Source organism: Sphaerodactylus townsendi, linkage group LG07 (genome assembly GCF_021028975.2).
Source record: "Sphaerodactylus townsendi isolate TG3544 linkage group LG07, MPM_Stown_v2.3, whole genome shotgun sequence".
In the NCBI taxonomy this organism is placed as follows: Eukaryota; Metazoa; Chordata; class Lepidosauria; order Squamata; family Sphaerodactylidae; genus Sphaerodactylus; species Sphaerodactylus townsendi.
In genome coordinates, this window is record NC_059431.1 from 22,142,089 (window position 1) to 22,163,708 (window position 21,620).

The following is a 21,620-nucleotide window of genomic DNA, read 5'->3' on the forward strand; positions in this document are numbered from 1 at the left end:
ACAGCGGCTCCAAGCAGTAGACCTGGACACCGGCATCAGCCCCAAGCAGTAGACCTGAACGCCAACGTAAGCTCCAGGCAGTAGACCTGGATGTCGACGCAAGCTCCAGACGGTAGACCTGGGCTCTGGGTGCCTGCCGGGGGTGGGGGGTGGAAGATTCAGATTTTGTCTCCAGGCTCCATTTTTCCTAGATACGCCCCTGCACGACAATAAAAATCTGTCCCGAATCTACTGCTCATCAACTTCACTGGATTTTAACAAATTCTTGTAATGTGCCAAGTATGCCATTTATTGGTCCTCGAGCTGCAAAGATTCTCCCAGTCTAGTCCTAGAACTGCAGCAATTTTGCTGCTGCTACAATATTTTTATTCTGTGTGATGTGATGCGCAGCCCAACTAAGCCAAGTTGATCTACTGTGATTTATGAGGATTTTAAATCACTGCAGTTGGTCTTTTTCTCCTTGGCCTACAACTGATCCTTGCCCTTGGGAAGGCTCTGACTCATCCTCCATGAACAGAAGCACCAGCAATACTGTCCGGGATAGTTTACACATGCAGCGGTGGCACCACATTTCCAACAAACATAGCCAGACTTGTGTGTGCCCATGTTCACATATGCTGGAAATACAGAGGTAGCGGGCTAGCACCATGAAAGTTCAAATATTTGTTGAAATTCCAGAAGTCAGATAAAATCACAAATATCTAAGGCCCGCAGGGAGAAAATCCAAACCAATACAAAATCAATATCTGTTTTAAACTTCTTAAACTCTCACGGTTTCATCCAAAGAGCCCAGGAATGATAGTCAAGTAAGGCTGCTGAACATTTTGTATTCCAGAACCTGTGTAGGTCCCCATCAGAGAATTATTGTTTCCTGGGATCCTACACAGGTTAGGATCAAATTACACGTGAGACTCAAGTTCAGTGCCTGGAACTCTAGATGTGTAATTCGGCCCTAAAAATGGCCATGAAGGGTTCGTGACCCACTGGGTGACATCATATCACAACATTTACTAGGCAAACTATGTTTCTGGGGTGGTTTGCCACTGTCTTCCCCAGTTGTCTACACTTTACCCTCAGCAAGCTGGGTACTCATTTTACTGACCTGGTAAGGATGGAAGACTGAGTCAACCTTGAACCGGCTATTTGAAACCGACTTCTGTCGGGAAAGAACTCAGGTCATGAGCAGAGCTTTGAGTGCAGTACTCTAACTCACCACAGGGAGAAGGAGAGCAATTGACTAACCTCCCCCCAACGATGGTTTGCCAACTGAATGGAACTGTTTTTAGCCCTAGCCCAGGGAAGGGGCAGACTGGTGTGCGTATTGTGTTTCTTTTCTATACTGGAAATTAAAGCTAACATGGAAGACATATTCAGCAGGAGAAACATTATGGAAAGGGGAAAGATTAACCCCTCCCCATTCCCCAGTATTGCAGCCTTAATCCATATGGGGGACTCCCATGGCTCCTTGTAAGGCCAAAACTTATGCATCAGGAGTTTCCTCATGGAACTCCAACATCAAATGTAGTTTGGATAGGTGTAAACCACTGACCCTCAGCCCCACTGATGCCAGTGAGAACAGGACAAGCTAGTTCTCTTGAATCCCAGTAGATTTGGGCTCTCATTGACGCTGCAGACCTGCATCTTTGCATTAGCACTCTCTTTGCCCTGAGGCTGGGGAAGCAGGAAGTTGCACTGGATTACTGGACACCCAGCCTTCATAGTGGGACAACAGACAGTATGTCTTAGTGGTTAGATGAAGCAAGCGGCAATGAGGAAAGGGAACTTTGTCTTACAGTCCATTGGGCCAGCAAAAGGAGTCAGCAGCTTGTTGGAGGAGTGCTCGTCTTCAGTCCCTCCTGGCACTGAGCGGGCCTTCTCAGGAGGTGTCTTACCAGCAGGAAGAGGAAAGGTGGAGACAGTGTTGAGTAGCACCACGAAGACAGCCACCACATCCCATAACTTCATCTTAGATTTCCTTCCAGCACAGGACCCTGGCAAAGGAGACATGACATTAGCTTCTGCCTTTTCCTCCAGGTGTTCTAGTTATGTGCTGGTCACCCATCCCTGTCTTGTGAACACACAAAGCTGACTCATACTGGATCCGACCCACGGTCCTTCAAGCTCAGTACTGTCTATATTCAGATGGGCCGTTGCTCTCCTTGATTTCAGGTAGACACCGTTAACATTACCTAATGCTGGTTCTTTTAATTGGAGATGCTGGTGATTGAACCTGGGACCTTTTGCATGCCAACCAGGTGCTCTACCACTGAGCCACGGGCCCTCTCTCAGGGCCTTTCCCCACTTACCTTAAGCCCCACGCTACTCTCCGAAAATAGCGCGGGGTCCCCCGGCACTCCCCATGACAGGGGGGCGACAGCGCAGCCGACCCGACGCTGCCGCGCCCCCTCAGCGCGCGGCATCCCTGGCGCTCTTTTAAACGGCACCTTGTGATGACCCCACACAGAGCACGGGTCCTAGGGACACCCGGGCGCGCACCAGGGATGCTGCGCGCTGAGAGCAGCGCGTGGCATAGGGGGGATTAAGGTAAGTGGGGAAAGGCCCTCAGAAGTCTGTTGTGAACAGCAAGTCATCTGGGGACCGGCCATTTCTCTTTTTTTACACCTGCGCAATACCAAACACAGAATGGGAGGTAAGTCTCTTAGCTGGGGTCTACAGATGACTGCAGTATGCCCAACCGTCCTTACGCAGCTGATAGCACAAAAATGACTCCTTGCTGTCTGCTTGCACTAAGTAAAACAGGATCGTCTACCTCACTATCTTTTCTGACACAGCCCAAGGCAGAGGTGGGATCCAGCAGGTTCTCACAGGTTCCCGAGAGTAGGTTACTAATTGGTGATTTTGCCACGTGATTTTTGCCTTAGTTACGCCCCTCCTCTCAGCAGTAGCGTGCAGAACTTGAAGCAGTCTAGCAGGAGGTGCACCAGCGTGCGTGGCAGCCTGCGCCTGCGTGCGTTCATTTCCCGCCCAAGGACCAGCGCAGCGGCTGCGTCCTTGCCACAGCCCTGCCCAGAAATGCCATGCCCCCGGAATGCCCGACCACGCCCCCATCGTGCCCCGCCCAGCCCCATTGGTGCTACGCTACAGTTTGAATCCCACCAGCATGGGAACCTGTTACTAAATTTTTTGGATCCCACCACTGGCCCAAGGTATTTCTGCTGATACAATTTCAAAGTTAAGCGAAACGAAATCTTGCAAACCATCAGTTGCACGTTTACATGTAAGCTTTTATTTTGTTAAAAATTACACTGGAAGAACTGGGCAATGATGCAGCTGTTGGGCTACTGCTAGCGTAACAGAAACTGTGCTATGTATACTCTCTTCTTCCGCTTGTGGACCCAACTTTATGTTTGTTACCAGCAGTCAGAACTTGAGCTCTCTCTCTCTGTGATTCAGTCACAGCTAAGGAAGTAATCAAGAGGGGTGGTTGGTGGGTTATGTCAATAAAATCTGGAGAACAGACTCAAGAATGTCTTCTCCAAGGAATGAGGAATACTTTCCCCTACTGCAGTTCTCAGAGTGAAACTCAAAGAGCTATTGGGAGATCTGTGACTGGCTCTTCCCGTCTTCTTGAAAGCTAAATTGCAACCGCATGGAGAAGGCAAGATTTCCTACCATATAGTTTGACCTATCTGTACCCTTCTCTCATACTGCTATCAGCCCTGGAAACAAACAAAATGAAAAGAGCGGTAGGTGAAATATTGCTGGGATGAATGGTTTAAACATCTGAATCTGAATCAATGGCTATATATTCCCTTCCAAAATAACAAAAAAATGGAGAGATCCCTCCATGGATCTCTTAGTGCGGGGGTCTGAAATGTTTTACAATTCAGGAGCCAAACAGCGTCAACATTCAGAGAAAAAGACCAACAAAGAGCTGGTATAAGAAAGGCCATTTTGCATAATTGCAAATATGCAGATTAGCATTACAACCAGTTGACATGCCAATTAAGAATCTATCAAGTTTCAGCCCAAAAACTGGTTGTTGCAAGTCCTTCATTATGAAATGGCACAAATACGTTCTAACAATAAGTAATGGACATGGGCGTTTTCTGCACATATATCCTGCGATAAAGAGATGAAACATCCCAGTTTGGGCACAACTTCCACATGGCTTCCGGGTCTAACTCAGACCCGTCCTGCAAGATTTCCCTTATCCGGTGGCTTTCAAAAAACGATAAATTGGCGGTTCTGAAAAAAACCACACTGCTCCCACTCCCATGCAAACACCGTGAGAGACGGACAGGTTTATTTTTCCCGCTTCACCACCTGCAGCCAATCAGAACGTCAGAAAAACAGGAATGTTTGCGCATGCGCAGCAATGTTGGCGAAGAAAATGAAACTAAACCGGGCATAATCACCTGGAGTTCTTCCTCCCGGCCTGAACATGCTGGTGGGCTGCCGTGCGAAGGGAGAAACTGAGATAGAAACATCCCAGTATGTATGATCCCGGTTTTCCCCTGGGATATTTTGTCCGTCCGGAAAACGCCATGGAGTGATTGTTTCAGCGCGCTGGATAAATCTGTACACGGTTCACACTTACAATGCTGGTAACACCTCCAATTCCCTTTCTGCAAAGCATCTCAGTCCCATAAAAACAATCTTTGCCCCACATTCCTTCACATACTGGTTATTTGAGCATCTCACCTGTCTTTCCAATATACCGTAACTTCAAGATCTGAGCACAAGAACACATGAAGTTCCCATATACTGAATCACACAACCAGACCACAATTTTCAGTTTTCAGCTGGCACTTGTACTGTGCAACCCTATATCTTTTCCCCTCATCTGGAATTTTTTTTAAAGAAAAAAGAGATTAAATCGGGATGTGGGGTTGTGTAGATTATTGGGTTTGGGTATCTAGGACCCCTAATGAAATAGCCCTCTTGAGATTTTATGTAATTTTTTAGAACTAAGGTTTTGTTTATTAGAATTTTAATGTTTTAATTTTTGTAAGATGCCCTGAGCCCGGCTTCTGGTGGGATAGAAATATAATCTAATAAATAAATTGGGCAGAGAGGTCTTTCATATCACCTACTGCCAGATCTTTTAACTAGAGATGTGGTAGATTGAACCCAGTACCTTCTACATGCCAAGAAGATACTCTACCACTGAACCACAGTTCCTCATTTTTTTCTTCTATACTGAGCCACACTTGACCCTGGCCCCCCCTCCAATCGCGTCTGATTTAGGTTAACCCTCACAAATAGGTTTCAACCCATCCTACTGGTCAGAGGTGGGATCCAGAAGGATCCATTAACCCACCGAGAGTGGGTTACTAATTATTTGTGTGTGCCGAGAGGGGGTTACTAATTGGGTCCGCTTTTCCATCTCCACGCCCTCACCTCCCCGAGAGGCATACTGCCTTTGTACGTGAAGGTTCCATATAGCAATTGCGACTAATAATGTAACTCCCTGAACTGGGTTAATCCCTTTCAGGTACTGCAATTCATGGATTCTCAGCCTTTCGTACCTTTTATCTCACCAGTCTCTATCAAAGAACCTGTGTGTTTCACCATTGTTGTGTTCAGATTTGTGAGTTGGGGCATTTTCTATAATGTGATGATGATTTAGAAATGACCTGGTGCAAAAAAATTTTTTGGGGTCGTGGTGGGGTGGCTGCCCATTGGGGGGGGGCATCCAACTCAGGTTTTGCCCAGGGCTCAGGTTTACCTAGGTACACCTCTGCCCCCTTTGCTGAGGTGGGGCTGGCGAGGGAACCTGTCACTAAAATGTTTGGATCCCACCACTGCTACTGGTTTTCATTCTCTATCCAGCTTTTCTCTTTCTCCCTCTCAGGTGGTTTCTATTGAACTGTGGGTGTTGACCCATTTAACCAGGGTTCACTGCCAACCATTCCCACAATACATTCCAAACAGGCTATGCTTATTTGTCACATTTTTTGACTTTCTTCTCAAGGGAATAAGCTCACGCCACTGCTTGGTGCTGGAAGCAGTCTTAAAACTGCTATGAAACTGATAAAACCAACCATAGTGGAATACCTTTATTAGGACGAAGGAAAGCATCAGAAAACGATGAGCTAATTGTAAGACTGGTGTTAAAGAAAACAAAAACAAAACTCCCAAACCAAGGCTCATTCCGCACATGCAGAATAATGCACTTTCAAACTGCTTTCAGTGCTCTTTGAAGCTGTGCGGAATAGCAAAATCCACTTGCAAACAGTTGTGAAAGTGGTTTGAAAACGCATTATTTTGCGTGTGCGGAAGGGGCCCGAGAGACAAAGGGGATGGGGTTGTTGCTGCACATGACTGAGAAATCCTACTTTGCAGTTTGAAATAAGTCTTAAAATTGAATGGAGGTCTTAATTAGGTAACCCAATGACCGAGATGCACCAGAAAATCTCTGCCATTGATTTCTGCCCTCCATCTGTCAACCTCCAGCAACCCGGTCATGCTGTTTGTGTGGGAGGGTGCCATCTGCCCCCAAAAGGACCAGAATGGAAGGCATATTGTGCTACAATGAGGGAAGGAAGTTGTGATCCATTAACAAAAGTCCCTTCAGTCAGCAGAAATGTTCTGGTGGATCCTATCTCACACTTTCTGTAGAAAGATCTCAAAGCAGAAAGACCTTAAAGCATGCCAGGAAAACACAGCAAGGTCAGTCCTTCTGAAAATATACAAGCCGCCAGCAACTTTGATCTGCCTCTCGCCTCACGTGACTCACCCATGTCTCTGGATTGCAAACACGCAGAAAAACAGAATAGGCTGTTGTGGATCTTCTAGGCAGTGTGGCCGTGGCCTGGCATCTTCAGAGGAATGTCACAGTAGGATGCCAGCCACAGATGCAGGTGAAACGTTAGGATCAAAAACTACCAGACCTTGGCCACACAGTCCAGAAAACTGGCGATTTGGAATTCAACAATAGAAGCATAGAATAATCACTACATTTAGAAATGTAGGTGATCCATTTGGGATACAGTCCAGCTGTGTACTATTCATCTATGTACTGGAACTTCTGCCCTTTAGTAATAGGGATGCAATTTCCTTTTGGCAGTTTCCTTACGTGTCCTCCTACTCGTAGGAAGCAGATACAACTTGCGGCTGGAGTTTCTATATTCAAAAATAGAAAACGAGGTGTATAAAAGGGGGTTCCGAAAGCAAGGTGCCTGAAAGGGGAATTCTATTAGGATGCAGATGGATTAATTCTTCTGTCATCCACTAGACATAGGTACAAACGGAGACCTATTTTGCATTGCCTGACCGAATTTAACCTGCATAGCATCATCTGTACACTATGTTAAGACTGCTACAAATCACAGAATGGACTTTTACCTAATGCTGTGAAACATTCCCCCCCCAACCCCCCGACTTAAAAAAAATGGAACATGAAGAAGAGTTCTAGGCCAGGAAACTTGAGAGTTCACACATTACTTTGCCAAAGAATTTCTAGTAATGTAGCTCGGTTTTGTGTTTTGGTAAATAAATACAGGAAAGCAGGTGGACAGGAGACCATCAGATCTTTTAGAGGAAGGTTAAAATAAGTTTTATTTTATATTTTAACTTTTTACCTCTTTGTAAAAAATTGGAATTTGGCCTTTTATGAATTATTGTATTACTGATTGTTAACTGCAAATGAACATTCATTCATTGCTTTGTCACTGTTTGTTGCTCTTTATTTTGTCATAATAAAATATGCTATTCTACAATTGCTTCTACTTTTTTTTAAACAAAGGAGCATGGCCACTTGGAATACTGATTAGTAGTTTTAGGCTATTAAGAGAGGAATTCTGTTCAGGTCTACTCAGTGGGGCTTACTTTTAGGAAAATGTTTTTATTATTCTGCTGTTGCTCAGTAGCATGCCCTCAATTGGATGGCCCAGACTAGCTTGATCGCATCAGATCCCAGAAGCTGATAGGGTTGGTCCTGGCTAGTACCTGCATGAGACACCACCAATCAACACGAGGGTTGCTATGCAGAGGAGGGCAATGGCAAATCATTTCTGATAGGCACGGGCCTTGAAAACCTTGCTGGGCTGCTGTTAAGTTGGCTACATTTTGACAAAACTTGACACACCTGGTAGAATTGCTAGTTACTAATAGTCTTTCTGATTTTATAATGTAAATTGGTCTTTTTGCTTAATTTATGTATTTAGATCAGGATTCCCCAACCTTTTTTTTTAACCAGCAGAGCCAATCAAAATCTGCAATGGCCAATCAGAAACTTTGCTGGGTAAAAAGCCCCACCTGGTCCCGCCCATTTTCTAAAACACCTGGTGGGTACCCAGAAAGGTGTTGGCCCATGATTTAGATATCTTTCCTGCTTTTCCAGAGATGTAGCTGCCTAAAATGGCACCCCGGGCAAGCACAACAGGTCAGGGTGCATCTATTTCATGATGGACGCTGCACCCAGAATGAAAATGAGTGTTGGGTCTGCCTTGCTCCAGCTATTTACTACTGATGAGAGGTGGAGCTTGGAGGGCAGAGCCAGCAGTACAAAGCTGGAGCCGGTCAAACTGACTGCTCTGTTTGATGCTGGGTGGAGCCTAGATTGAAACCTGAAGTTTTGGACCTGGCCAAGTTGAGGCCAGCATCAAACAGGTCTGCCTCTCTCCAGAACTCCATGTGAAGTGCAGGACTGGGTGACCCAGCTGAATACTACTGGGTTCAGTATTCAACTGCACACCTGGTCCTGAATCCATATGGAGTTTGGGGAGGGGTATGGCTACTCAGGGGGGAGGGAGGTGCCCTGCTGAACATGCCCACCACCAGAGGTGGGATCCAGCAGGTACTCACAGGTTTCCGAGAGTAGGTTACTAATTATTTGTGTGTGCCGAGAGGGGGTTACTAATTGGTGATTTTCCCACGTGATTTTTGCCTTAGTTACACCCCTCCTTTCAGCAGTAGCGCGCAGAGCTTGAAGCAGTCTAGCAGGAGGTGCACCGGCGTGCGTGGCAGCCTGCCCCTGTGTGCATTCGTTTCCCGCCCAAGGACCGGTGCAGCGGCTGCGTCCTTGCCACAGCCCTGCCCAGGAATGCCCCGCCCCTGTAATGCCCGGCCACACCCCCGTCATGCCCCACCCAGCCTCATTGGCGCTATGCCACAGTTTGAATCCCACCATGGGAACCTGTTACTAAAATTTTTGGATCCCACCACTGCCCACCACATTACCTTCTCGAGTGGCACCTGGGGCTCCAGCCCTCTTGTGCTGTTACACCACAGCACTTTTCTCCCCAATGGGGAGTTCAAGAGAGCAAAGCTGTTAAGGCTCAGCTGGAGGAAAGATGAATAAAATACATAAATGCTAAAGCTCCTTGGAGAAGGAGGAAGTATGCCACTGAGTTACAACCGACTCACAGTGACCCCATCCTTGCAACATTCCAGGCAAGGGACAAACAGTGTTGGTTTGCAACTGCTTTCCTCCATATAGCAAACTCGGCCTTCCTTGGTGGTCTCCCATCCAAGTACAAATGATGGATGGAATTGTATTGTTTGCTAATCAAAAAACTTCCAAGCTCCATAGCCACGCTCTATACCATTTATGTATGAGCACATGTGCCACAGTATGGCCTTTTGCAATTTACCCTGAATACGTTGCAAAAAAGCCAAATCTGTTCTGGACAAACCTGCCCCATCACTTTTCATATATCTTGCCCGATAAACCGTTCTTAGCAATTCACAGCAAGTCATCTGCTTCTGTAGCAAACTCCCCCAAAACAGGGATTACAGATCTCAAGTGAACCCGGATGTTATGTTATGTGAACCAGATGTGTGTTGCCTAGGGGACAGGCCCTCTGCATATGCTCAAGACACATCTTTTATCACTGCATCCCGTGTCTCAGTGCTGGCATCCAGAACAGTTTTTCAAAATTAGCCTCTAGTTTTGTATCCGTCTCTGTGTGTGTATGTGTGTGTTTTAAGGGAATTCAGATTGGGCCTTGGATATATTTACAGAAAGGAGGACGGCTTGGCTTTCACATCAAAGCAGCAGCAATTTGGCAACTTTCAGTCATAAAACATTATATGGGTACCAGTCGTGCCTGGCAAAAGTGGGGGAGGAGCGAGGGTCGGAGGGGAGAGGAGAGAGAGAAAAAGAGGCATCTGCAAAATTCTTTCTGGCTGCATTCCCTCCCACCCCCAAGTTAAAACTGTTATCCGCTTGCAAACAGGCAATCTGGGACCAATCAGGCATTTCCCAGCCTTTCAGCTTGTTCACGAGAACAGGCTGGTGTGTGTACTGCGTTAGAATCTATTGTAAATATCTCAGAAGACTATTCCACCAGAGATGGATTTCTGTTTCATTTATCCCTTTCTTGGAAGGCTTCGCTGTCTCTGGACCCAGCAAACAGATCCTAGGGCCAAACAAACCAGAACACAGACCTTAGTAACAACCTCAGCACCTACGTTCCGTGCCAAAGCATAGTCCTTCAGGAGTATTTGAGTACCTGCGCAGAGTGTCTTCGCTTTTGCACTGAGCTGCCAACCAACAAATCCATGCAGACTGTTTCCTTTTGCTGCTAAGTTAGATCTTTAACATCATGGAACGGTTTCTTTCAGTGGCTGCACCTCCTTTAAGGAGCACCCTCCCAGAAAAAATCAGAAAGAAACCTCAATGTTGGGTTCCTTTTTAAACTGGGTTTTAACGTATGATCTAGAATTAGATTTCTTTTTGAAAAGTTTAGAAATGGGGTGGGGGGGATTACTCTATTTTAATTTTTATTTAAGGAATTTGTATTTTTTTATTGATGTTGCCTGTTGCCTCAAACACAGGAAAAGCAAAGTGCAAGACCCTTCGGTGACTAAAACTAACTTTAGATCACGTCTTCTCGAAGCAGCTGGGATTCTGCAACTAGATTGCGAGTGTGATGTAACAACCAGGGTGGACCCAGGTTTAAATCCCGACCCTGCCAGGATGCTTGCTAGGTGATTTCATAGCAGTTACGCACTCTCAACCTAACTTACTTCACAAGGTTGCTATGAGGATGAAATGGGGAACAAGAGAACTCTAGGGAGAAAGATGGAATACAAATAAGAACAACTCATTTCAGGTAAGACATTCCTGTTTAAGATGACTGGCACCACAGTCCAAATCCATTAGACTGCTCCAAATTACAGGGCTGTATATAAATACAACTTTTCATTTTAGCGGTTTCTAATGCTCATTTGTCCTCATGAGACCTGTTAAATATTTGGTGGCGTTTCACTACCCTTTCAGGCTTGCTATTGGTATAGAGTTTTTTTTTAAGATTGTTGTAAGAAATATGTGCATGTAAATCCTTACACATTTGGGCAAGCTTAAAGAACAGCACAAACTTCTTTGTCTTTAAAATGCCACAAGACTCCCACTTGTTACCTGAGCATCTGTGACAAGAGACAGCTATTGTTTGCACATACAAATCCACCTTCCCCTCTCACATAAACTCATATGACAGGCTCTCTAAATCCTGTATGCTTTACTTGGTAGTAACTCCCCTTGACTTCCAAAGGGCCCCTTTGCAGGATGTTTGTGGCATGACAAATGGGTCATTAATTGTACAAGATCCAGAGGGCCTGCCTTGGCTAAGTGTCCCTCAGTTTCCAGTCTGATACTGCTGCTTCACGTTTGGGTCTCTGTTCCACATGATCTTAATGCTAGCAAGGAGACTGCAAACAGGGAAGCCCTTTCTGGGTCACTGCCAAGACATCCATGCTGCAGGGGATGTCTGATTTGGGGGCTCTGAGAAACAGTCGGGGTTACTAACCTCCTGCTATTACAACTCATCTCCAGGTGACAGAGATCACTTCACCCAGAGAAAATGGCCTCTATATGAGAGGTGGACTATATGACATCAGAGGCGTATCTGCCAGAGGGACATGGAGTATCACATGTCCCCAGGAGCACGCCATCTAATCATATGTGTGTGTGTGTGTGGGGGGGCACTGGGCCCAGGCCTTGTTCACCGGCTCTGGGCGGTAGACCTGGGAGCCCGGGGGTGGGTGGGTCAGATTTTGCCCCTGGGCTCCATTTTTCCTAGATACGCCTCTGTATGGCATTGTACCCCATTTAGCCCCATCCTTAGCTCCACCCTGCCTCCAGGCTCCACCCCTAAAATCTACAGGTATTTCCCAACTCAGAGCTGGCAACCCTAGCACAAGTCCAAGATGGGCCCCAAAATCACTGCTGCCACCACGCTGGTGGGTGACAGGAGCAACTGGTTCTACTGGAAGCCAGCCAGGCAGGGCAGATGCAAGCAGGATAGGTGTTCGCTCTCTTGGAGCCTGCTCTTTCCCTCAAAAGTCATTGCACGGGAGTTACTAATGTCTACATCCTCCTTTCTGCTCTTCTCCAAGTATCCAGTCTTTAGCTGGACTCAGTATTTAGACAAAACTGATAAGGGATTTTTTCACACTGTGTTCAGTGTTGCCAACAAGCCCTGGGGAAAAATAGGCTGCTCCTTTGGCAGAGGCCCTTTCCGCACATGGAGAATAATGCATTTTCAATTCACTTTCAATGCACTTTGCAGCTGGATTCTACTGTGCGGAATAGCAAATTCCGCTCGCAGACAATTGTGAAAGTGGATTGAAAGTGCATTATTCTGCATGTGCGGAAGGGGTCTTAATGAGTGGACATGGGTTGTTGCTTCTCATGGCTAGGAGGTAAATAACAGCAACCTGGTAAATAAGTCTCTATTAAAGGTACAGGGCATTCACCACCATGACCCCCCCAGGCAGTTGACAACCTCAACTGTGACAGTTTTTACAAGTGCCTAGGTTAGACTTTTTTGCTGGGTTTGCCAGGAGTGTTACTGCTAGTGGGAAATAAACTGAATAAAAGAATCCAAATCCATAGTCTATCCAATCCAATGTTTGCATTCACAAGCCAGAACAATGTACCGACAAGCAGGTGAAAACAATCTCTCTATCACTTTAACAACTTAGGGCCAAAACTTTAGAAAGTAGCTGTGTTTCACTGTTTCAGCTAATGTGAAAATGTAGCCACAGTCTGAGCCAGGGGTAGGGAACCTGCGGCTCTCCAGATGTTCAGGAACTACAATTCCCAGCAGCCCCTGTCAGCATGGCCAATCGGCCATGCTGGCAGGGGCTGATGGGAATTGTAGTTCCTGAACATCTGGAGAGCCGCAGGTTCCCTACCCCTGGTGAGCTGTGTGTGGGTGTAATTGGGACTGGAAGCAGCTACAATGGGGAAAAATACAGCCCATCTTCTGCTGACAGGTTAGAATTCAGCAGTTACAGTGCCCCCTATCACTGCACCTCTTAGTAAGGTAAAAATGCACTTGATTGGAAAAAAAGTTTTCTTTTGATAAAGCAGATGTACAATGCAGACCAGATTAAGGTAGTTATTCCCTTACTGCCGGGAACCCAGGGAAATACAGTTCTTGAGAGCAGTTAGTAATCTTGAATAAATAATTCCTAGTATAGCCTCCAAACTTCAATGGCCAGATATCTTTGGAGGACATATTTTTTGGAGTAATCAATTATTCCACCAGCCAGTTAAACCAGGAAATGAAGGAAACAAATGAAAAAAGACTTGGGGCTTGCTGAGATGACTTTAAAGCAGGGGTGGCCAATTAGCCATGCTGGCAAGGGTTGATGGGAATTGTAGTCCATGAACATCTGGAGCACCATAGGTTGACCACCCCTACTTTAAAGTCTCCCACATACTATTCAAAGGAAGCACCTATTAGCTTAGATCAACCAAATATTTTCTATGGAAGCTGGGGGTGGACAATCTTCACTGATTCTTCATTCCCACTGCAGATTCCTGACACCCACCACCCTTTCATGCTGACCCTGAGTGTCTTGCCTCCCAGGACCAGAAATTCAGAGGGCAGTCTGGGCTTTGGCAAGAGGAGGAATAAGAAGTCACACTCAGTTGATGGAAATCCCTTCTGTTGGTGGAAATCTGCCTGTGGATACAAGCCATTTGGTTTCTGAAAAGCATTTGGAGGGTAGCTTTAAGAGTTATTCACATAAGTGCAAAACACAGGGCAGGGGTACTTCCCTGGCAATTGAAACAGATTAGTTTGCAGTGGAGTTCTCCTAAAAAGCAGATTAAAAAGTCTGTACCAGTGCAGGTGGTAGAGGAAACGTTTACTCTGCTGGCTTTCACCTCCCAACAGAAAAGTTTTCTAGCCACCGGAAACTGGCATGCCTTTCTCTCTGGCATGCTAGTTATTGATCAGTAAGGGACATTTTATACGGGAGTATGTTATCATAAGAAGCCCCATCTACAATCTGAAACGGCAGCATCCAGGACCAAGTTTACATTCTTAACTGTTTATGAGCAAACTAATTATGCTGGAGATCTGTGACTGGGGGCCTTTCCCCACTCTCGTCGTTCCCCTCTATGCCGCGCGCTGCTCTCAGCGTGCAGCATCCCAGGCGCGTGCCCGGCCGTCCCCACGACCCCGCGATCTGCGTGGGGCCGTCAAAAGGCGCCGTTAAGAAGAGCGCCTGGGATGCTGCGCGCTGAGGGGCGCGACAGCAGCAGCTTCGGGGCGGCTGCGCTGTCGCCGCCCCTCTCAGTGGGGAGTGCTGAGGGACCCGGCGCTACTCTCCTCGAGTAGCGCGGGGCTTAAGGTAAGTGGGGAAAGGCCCTGTATCTACTAGGATTAAACAACAGTGAGAGGTTGGACTGGAGCCATAGAGCTATGATTGGAAGGGAGCTTTAACCCATCCCTCAAAGAAACCTGGATCTGCTATTAGCAGTTATAAGAGGGAGGGGAAGAAAGTTCTACACCCCCAGGAAACTTTGGATTGAAAGGATCTAAGATGTCTTCATCACACTACGCTTCTTTGAAAGATACTTCCATGTCATATAATCTGCATGCAAAGTGAACAGCTTTATTGTATTCATTCAAATATTTACAGCAAAATCCCATTTGGAAGAACCACACATAGGAGAGAATACAGGTAGATTCGTTTTAAGTGCTCATTTAGAAATATTACGATAGACCTGTTATAAAAGTTAGGGAAGCCATAGTTCTAATGCTTACTGTGATTTTGTTCATTGTAAGTCTCTGAAGATTTTGGGAAAGTGGGGTATGGATTTTAAAATAAAACAACTTGGCGTTAACTTTTAGTATCAAAGCATGAAAGAGTTTATTTAAACTATGTACCCCTGTCTAACTGGTCCGTGTCTTAGATGTCAGAAAGTTCAGAAGACAAACCTTGATGATAAACTAGCTCAGTTTGTTGCCCTGTTAGGATTTCTTAGCTTTAAACGTCAACCAGGCAGCAATGCCACAGATTCCCTGGGCAACTGGTTCTATTAAGGTCCACCTAAGACACTTGATCTAGTTTTGCCACCCACAGATGAGCGAGGGGCCAACATTTAATCAGAGCTCATGGGCTCCGCTTCCGTCCATTCCTCTTGCATGACAAAACTTCCCGACAAGAACCTCTGTGCAATTTTTCCTGATATATGTGTTTAAAAGTGAACTATCTGGCTGTTTCACCAAATAAAACAGAAGCCCATCTTAGCCGGATGACAAGGTTACCAGCGGACCCTCTCAAAGGGGAGGCCATTTCATCTGGAAGGATGAATCTCTGTTGGAAGTAAAGGTTGCACACATCAAATTCTTAAAAAATATAATCTTCACATGACAAATATGTTTTCCAGCTGGAAAGTGTGAAGTCGCAGCTGACTTACGGCAACCCTGTAGGGTTGTCAAGGTCAGAAGTTCAGAGATGGTTTGCCATTGCCTCCTTCTGCATAATAACCTTAAGAACATAAGAACTAGCCTGCTGGATCAGACCAGAGTCCATCTAGTCCAGCACTCTGCTACTCGCAGTGGCCCACCAGGTGGCTTTGGGAGCTCACATGCAGGATGTGAAAGCAATGGCCTTCTGCGGCTGCTGCTCCTGAGCACCTGGTCTGCTAAGGCATTTGCAATCTGAGATCAAGGAGGATCAAGATTGGTAGCCATAGATCGACTTCTCCTCCATAAATCTGTCCAAGCCCCTTTTAAAGCTATCCAGGTTAGTGGCCATCACCACCTCCTGTGGCAGCATATTCCAAACACCAATCACACGTTGCGTGAAGAAGTGTTTCCTTTATTAGTCCTAATTCTTCCCCCCAGCATTTTCAATGAATGCCCCCTGGTTCTAGTATTGTGAGAAAGAGAGAAAAATTTCTCTCTGTCAACATTTTCTACCCCATGCATAATTTTATAGACTTCAATCATATCCCCCCTCAGACGTCTTCTCTCCAAACTAAAGAGTTCCAAATCTTCAACTTCCGTGGTGGTCTCCCATCCAAAAACTAACCAGGGCTGACCCTGCTTAGTTTCTGAAATCAGGACAGCCTGGCCTATAAACACACACGGAACTGCCTTATACTGAATTGGACCATGAGTCCATTAAGGTCAGAATCTGACTGGCAGCAGCTCTCCAGGGCCTTAGTCCAGTTAAAAAGGACCAGTCTGATCTCACCTGCTAGCGATTGAACCTGTAACCTTCCGCATGCAAAGCAAAGTCTCTTCCACTGAAGTCTTTTGTATGTGGGAAACGGAATCCCTGCCATTTCACGATGTGTGATGTACCTCTAACAGACCCCTCCAAAGGACGGGGCGAATCCATCTGTGGGAACAGTGTCTCACTGGTGGATTTGTCCTTCCTGGGGCACTTACCCTGGTGAAGGGGTGATTTTACCAGCATGCAGAGGCAGCCGCCCTCCCCAACACTAGGGTGCTGGGTAGTTATGCTGGCAACCAGGGCTTTAGACTTACACTGCCAAAAAGGTGGCATGAGACTATTAAGCCAAATGGAGGCCTCTTGGCAGCAGGGAGGCTTTCTCGATTTCAAGGCCTCCCCAAGGCGTCATGAAGAAGATGAGTTGGATTTATATCCCCCTGTCTCTCCTATAGGAGACTCAAAGGGGCTTACAATTTCCTTTCCCTTCCCCCCTCACAACAAACACCCTGTGAAGTACGTAGGGCTGAGAGGGCTGAGAACTGTGACTAGCCCAAGGTCACCCAGCTGGTGTGTGTTGGAGTGCACAGGCTAATCTAGTTCCCCAGATAAGCCTCCACAGCTCAGGAGGCAGAGTGGGGAATCAAACCCGGTTCCTCCAGGTTAGGGTACACCTGCTCTTAACCACTATGCCACTGCTGTTCCTCTGCTCTATGGGAGTCTCTATGGGGGCGTCGCAGCTGTGGTGGTGCAGCCGCCCGCCTAACCCATTGGATGGGGATGCCTATCCACCAGCAGCACATTGCAAGCAACTGTAGAAGATGCAAACACACAAAGTCAAAGGAAAGCTAAGGCTATTCATGAGCAGCATATCACAGAAGGGAGCTGATTAGTAACATCTGAGTTCCACAGTTCTAGGAAAAGACTACTGAATACATTAAGGTGCCTTCTACTGAGCCAGACCATTGGTCTGTCTAGGTCAGCACTCTGTACTTTGACCAGAAGTGGCTCTCCAGGTTCATAGTCTGAGGTTTTCCTCATCATTGTTTTTCATCTTTTTAACTGGAGGTTCTGAGGATTGAACATGGGACCTTCCACATGCAAAACAGATGCCGCCGTGCTGAGCCGCAGCTCTTTCCTTGGAAGGGATCAGGTTATACTTTAACTTTTCCAAGAAAGATAGTTACAGTAGCATGTGAGTTTATATGGCTGTTGTTGAGGGTTTTTCGGGCTGTGTGGCTACAGTCTGGTAGTTTAATCTGCTAACGTTTTGCCTGCATCTATGGCTGGTCTCTTCAGAGGCATGTCACACTGTGACACAGAGAGAAACACATTTTACTGTGTCGTGCCTCTGAAGATGCTAGCCATAGATGTGGGTGAAACGTTAGGAACTAAAACTACAAGACCACGGCCATACCCACAGCCAGTTAATTCCAGCCATGAAAACTGTCAACAACACATTGAATATCTATGGTCTAGACTCTAAGGGCATATAATATAGTAGGCCCACTGAACCTAAGAATGTCTCGATTGATCAGCGGCTGAATAGAAGACCACCTTAGAATCCCTGCCAATGATTCCTTAAATGTTATGATGGAAGAACGGGTGGGTAGAAAAGTTATAAACTTATAAAGAAAGAAATGCAGATGCTGTATTTTCAAAAACCACTGTCTGCTACTGCTGGCATGTAAGAGCTGGGAATGGTCACACAAGGGAAAAACACTCTGCGCATGGTCAAAATTCCTATCTTCTTTACACTATAGAATCCAGCACGGTAGCCCCACTCAGTTAAACTCCAAGAACAGCATGCCTAGGCTTAGAACAATTGGCCATGCTGGCAGGGGCTGGTGGGAATTGTAGTCCATGAACATCTGGAGAGCCACAGGTTGCAGGCCCCTGCCTTAGAATCTGGACTAGCGCCCTTGAGAAGCTACTATATTGAACCTGCCGCTAGAGGGCAGCACAATCCAACCGCTTGCTCGGCTGACAGCATCTGGTTCCTCCCCACTCCTATTCTTTTGGGTGGGTCGGCCCTTGCCCTGGATAACTTTGGGAAGCCGCGGAGCATCATCGCCATGGATACCGGCTTTCAACTGCTAACCAAATTATTACACGGCTCCTTTGCACATGCAAATCTGTCAAGAGGCGTCCGTGCCCAGCGCCGGAAGCCAAAGTCAAGCAGATGAAATTCCACCACAACTTGTCCTGGCAGATGCACAGAGCAGGGAACCCGTTCCAACTCCGCTGACTCCAGAGGGTGTAACTCTACCTTGGGGTTGGACGGTTACTCCGCGCCCAAGCATCGCTCCCTTGCAAGGTGCAATCCTATGCAGGCTTCCTACGCCTTCATCTATCCTCCTCTCTGTGAGACTCAAGGCTTCATTCTTTATTCCCCCACACGGAAGGCTCCCCACAGCCATGGAGCTCCAGTTGGATGCATTTCCGCATAAATGCACGGCCTAGGGAGGCTCTCGCCTTCCTGAGCTGCCCCAACTGCCCTGTGGACGCGATCCGCAGCTCACTTGGGCTCACGATGCCGGCTTCGCCTGCCCTTCGGGCTGACACCGATTTGCATGCAGGAAAACGTTACCAGACGGCGCCTCCGGGAAAGCTCCACTGGGTCCTTCTAGCACGCTTTGGATTCCGAGGGAGGGGTGGGGGGAGACACCTCACAAGCACAACCCCCCCCCTCCCACTTCATCTCCTGGCTCATTGGCGCAGAGGAAGCCGTGCCTAAGAAGGCGAAGGATCGCAGGAGGCGTCTTGAATCGGAGGCAAGAGGTGCTTTGGAAAAACCCCTTCCTCTCTCCCCACGCTCCAGGCTGTTTTCGCACACGTGGGGTAATGCGCTTTGGATGCGCCTGGGCGAATCTGGGGCCCGGGGTTCCCCCGCTGTGGGGCAGGGAAATCCAACAAGGGGCCCGCTAAAGCGCGTTACCCAACACGTGCGGAAGAGGCAGAAGCGCCATCGTCCTCCCCGCCCGGAGCGCTGGATACCTGCCGGGGGTCTCCAGGCCGAGCCGCTGGTTTCATCGACGGCTGCCCGCGCCAGGCAAAAGTTTCAGGGGAACTCCCCGGACCCGTTAGCCTTCCTCTACGAGACCCCCTTGAAGGTCTCTGACAGGCCCGCGCGCTGCAAAGGCGGACCTAAAACTTTTTCCAGACGGCCCGGGGCTGCGAACTTTGCGCCCCGCCTTTTCTCGCCTCCAGGCTTGGTCGTGGCCCGCCTCGAACCCCCCTTGCCCGGGGCTCAGGTTTTTTTTTAAAAAGCGACTGGAATCCACATGACCCCCCCACCCCATTGCCAGGGAAGGGACGGGGGGGTGGGGGTGGAAAGATCAGAAACAAGCAAAAATCTGGCGACACCTCGGAACTAAGCCACTAACCTAAGCGGGAAGAAGACGCCTGATACGGGGGGGGGGGGGGGGGGCTGCAGAAAAACGCGCTCGCCTGCAAAGTGCTACAAAACGCTTCTTTATTTTTGCAGCAGCAGCAGCGGCAGGCGAAGCCGGTGCTGTGATGATTCCTTCCAAGGATCCTTGGAAGCAGCGGGTTTCCAGGAAGGCTGGAAGCGCCTCTCTCGCGCGCACCCGCGGCCGTCAGTCGCCCGGTTCCTTTCCAGGGAAGCGGCGAGTTTGCCCTGCCGGGGGCGAAAAGCGCGGCTTCCCAGGGCCGTCGGGGGGGACGGGCGGCGGGCAAAACGCCCCAGGGAGAGCCGGCGCGGAGGGGAGGTCATGCACCAGCTTGCTAAAGGACTCGATCACAGGCAGCCGGAGACAGGGTAGGCGGGTTAGGAAACTATGCCTTGGATCTCCCTTCGTGCGCCCCACGATCACGCATATTCCCACCCCCCAGGACTGCACTGGCCCCCCCTTTCGTTTCTTCGACCCGAGTCAGCTAACGCGGGATATCGTCTTGGGAAGCCAAGAGCCGGAAAGGCACCCCTATATTCCCCCCCCCCCCAACTGCCAGAGTTTCCAAAAAAAGAGAATAAAGAAATGGGTTTTTTCCAACGCAGTGATGGTTCTCCGGGGAAGCTCCCGTGGCTGCGAAGGCTTCGCCCGGGCGATGGGGTAGGACAGAGTCCAGTGGCCACCTGGTCGGCTTTCTTGCGCAGTCTTGCGCCAGGTTTCCCTCCTGGATCCCCCCCCCCCGTCCCTTCCCCGGGCAGCCCCCTCCTCCTTACCTTCGACCTGGTCTGGTCAGACCCAAGGGTGACATGAACGCCGAGGCGGGCCCCCCGGTCTCCCGCTAGAGAGGGGCGCAGCGATCCTCCGAGGGGTTGGGGCGGCCAGACGGCTCGGTCGAGTGCGCAATCCAGGCGGGAGAGGGAGCTGCCGCCGCCGCCCCCTCCGCTCCGCGCCCTCCCTTGGCGCGGCTCGTCCGCAGGTGCAAGCAAGCGGGGCGCCCTTCCTCGGCGGCGCCCGGTCGCGGGGACGCCCCCCCGGGGCTCAGGGGAGGCGAGCGCCCGAGCCCGCCTGGCCGCCTGGCCGCCCGGAGTGGCCCTGCAGGGAACGCGGAGAAAGGCACCCCATCCGCGGCCGCGCCACAGAAGGCATGTGGGGGTCCCTGCGGCGCCCGCTGGTCCAGGGGGCACCGCGGGGTGGGGCCGGGCCGGGCCGGGCCGGGCGGGCAAGAGGGAAGGAAGGAGGGTCCCCCCGATGAGCCGGGGAGGGCGATTCAGAAGCGAGGCAGCCTCCCTTCGGCAGCAGACAGGACCGCCGGGGGCCACTCGACGGGCAGCTACATCCACGTGGCGCCCCGAGGGTCGCTCGGCGGGCCCTGCAAATCCACGCGGCCGGCCGGGGCGCTCCTCTCCTCGGGGGTCAGGCAGGTCGGTGCAAATCCGCCGGGAGGGCTCGAGGGGGCCGCAGCCCCGCGAAGCCCCAGGGAGCCAAGTCCGCCGTCCAGCAGGCGCGCTCGGGTGCGCTCTCTTGTGCCGGGGGGACGCGGCGCCGGAGAGGGCTTTATAGGGTGCCTGCTGGCTGACGCGCCCTCCCCCGCCGCCGCTGATTCGCCCGCGGACCCAAACACACACCGCCGCGTTTGCACACACGCACACACGCACACTCACACACGCTCGCCTGTCGCGCACCCCCCCGCCAGCCGAAGCCCCGCTGCAGAGCCGGCAGCCGCGTCCAAATAGCTGGCGGCTGAAGTCAGCGGCTCGGCATATCATGTATTACAAGGCGAGCAACCGAGAAGGCGGCTGAAGTTGGCCCGGCATCTGG

General features: G+C 49.1%; 1 protein-coding gene across 2 annotated transcripts in view; it reads right to left on the reverse strand.

Moving 5' to 3' along the window:
• Positions 1–21,160, reverse strand: part of GDNF (glial cell derived neurotrophic factor) — a 38,610-nt gene extending 17,450 nt beyond the window's left edge. The window contains exons 1-2 of one of the 2 annotated variants that reach the window (XM_048502526.1): positions 20,576–21,160; positions 1,794–1,991 (exon numbers count right to left, since the gene is read on the reverse strand). In XM_048502526.1, coding sequence (XP_048358483.1) covers positions 1,794–1,965 — 172 coding nt within the window. In that variant the 5' untranslated portion in view covers positions 1,966–1,991; positions 20,576–21,160. The remainder of the gene's footprint in view (positions 1–1,793; positions 1,992–20,575) is intronic. The other variant, XM_048502527.1, reaches the window with a different exon arrangement.
• Between the last annotated feature and the right edge of the window lie 460 nt (positions 21,161–21,620).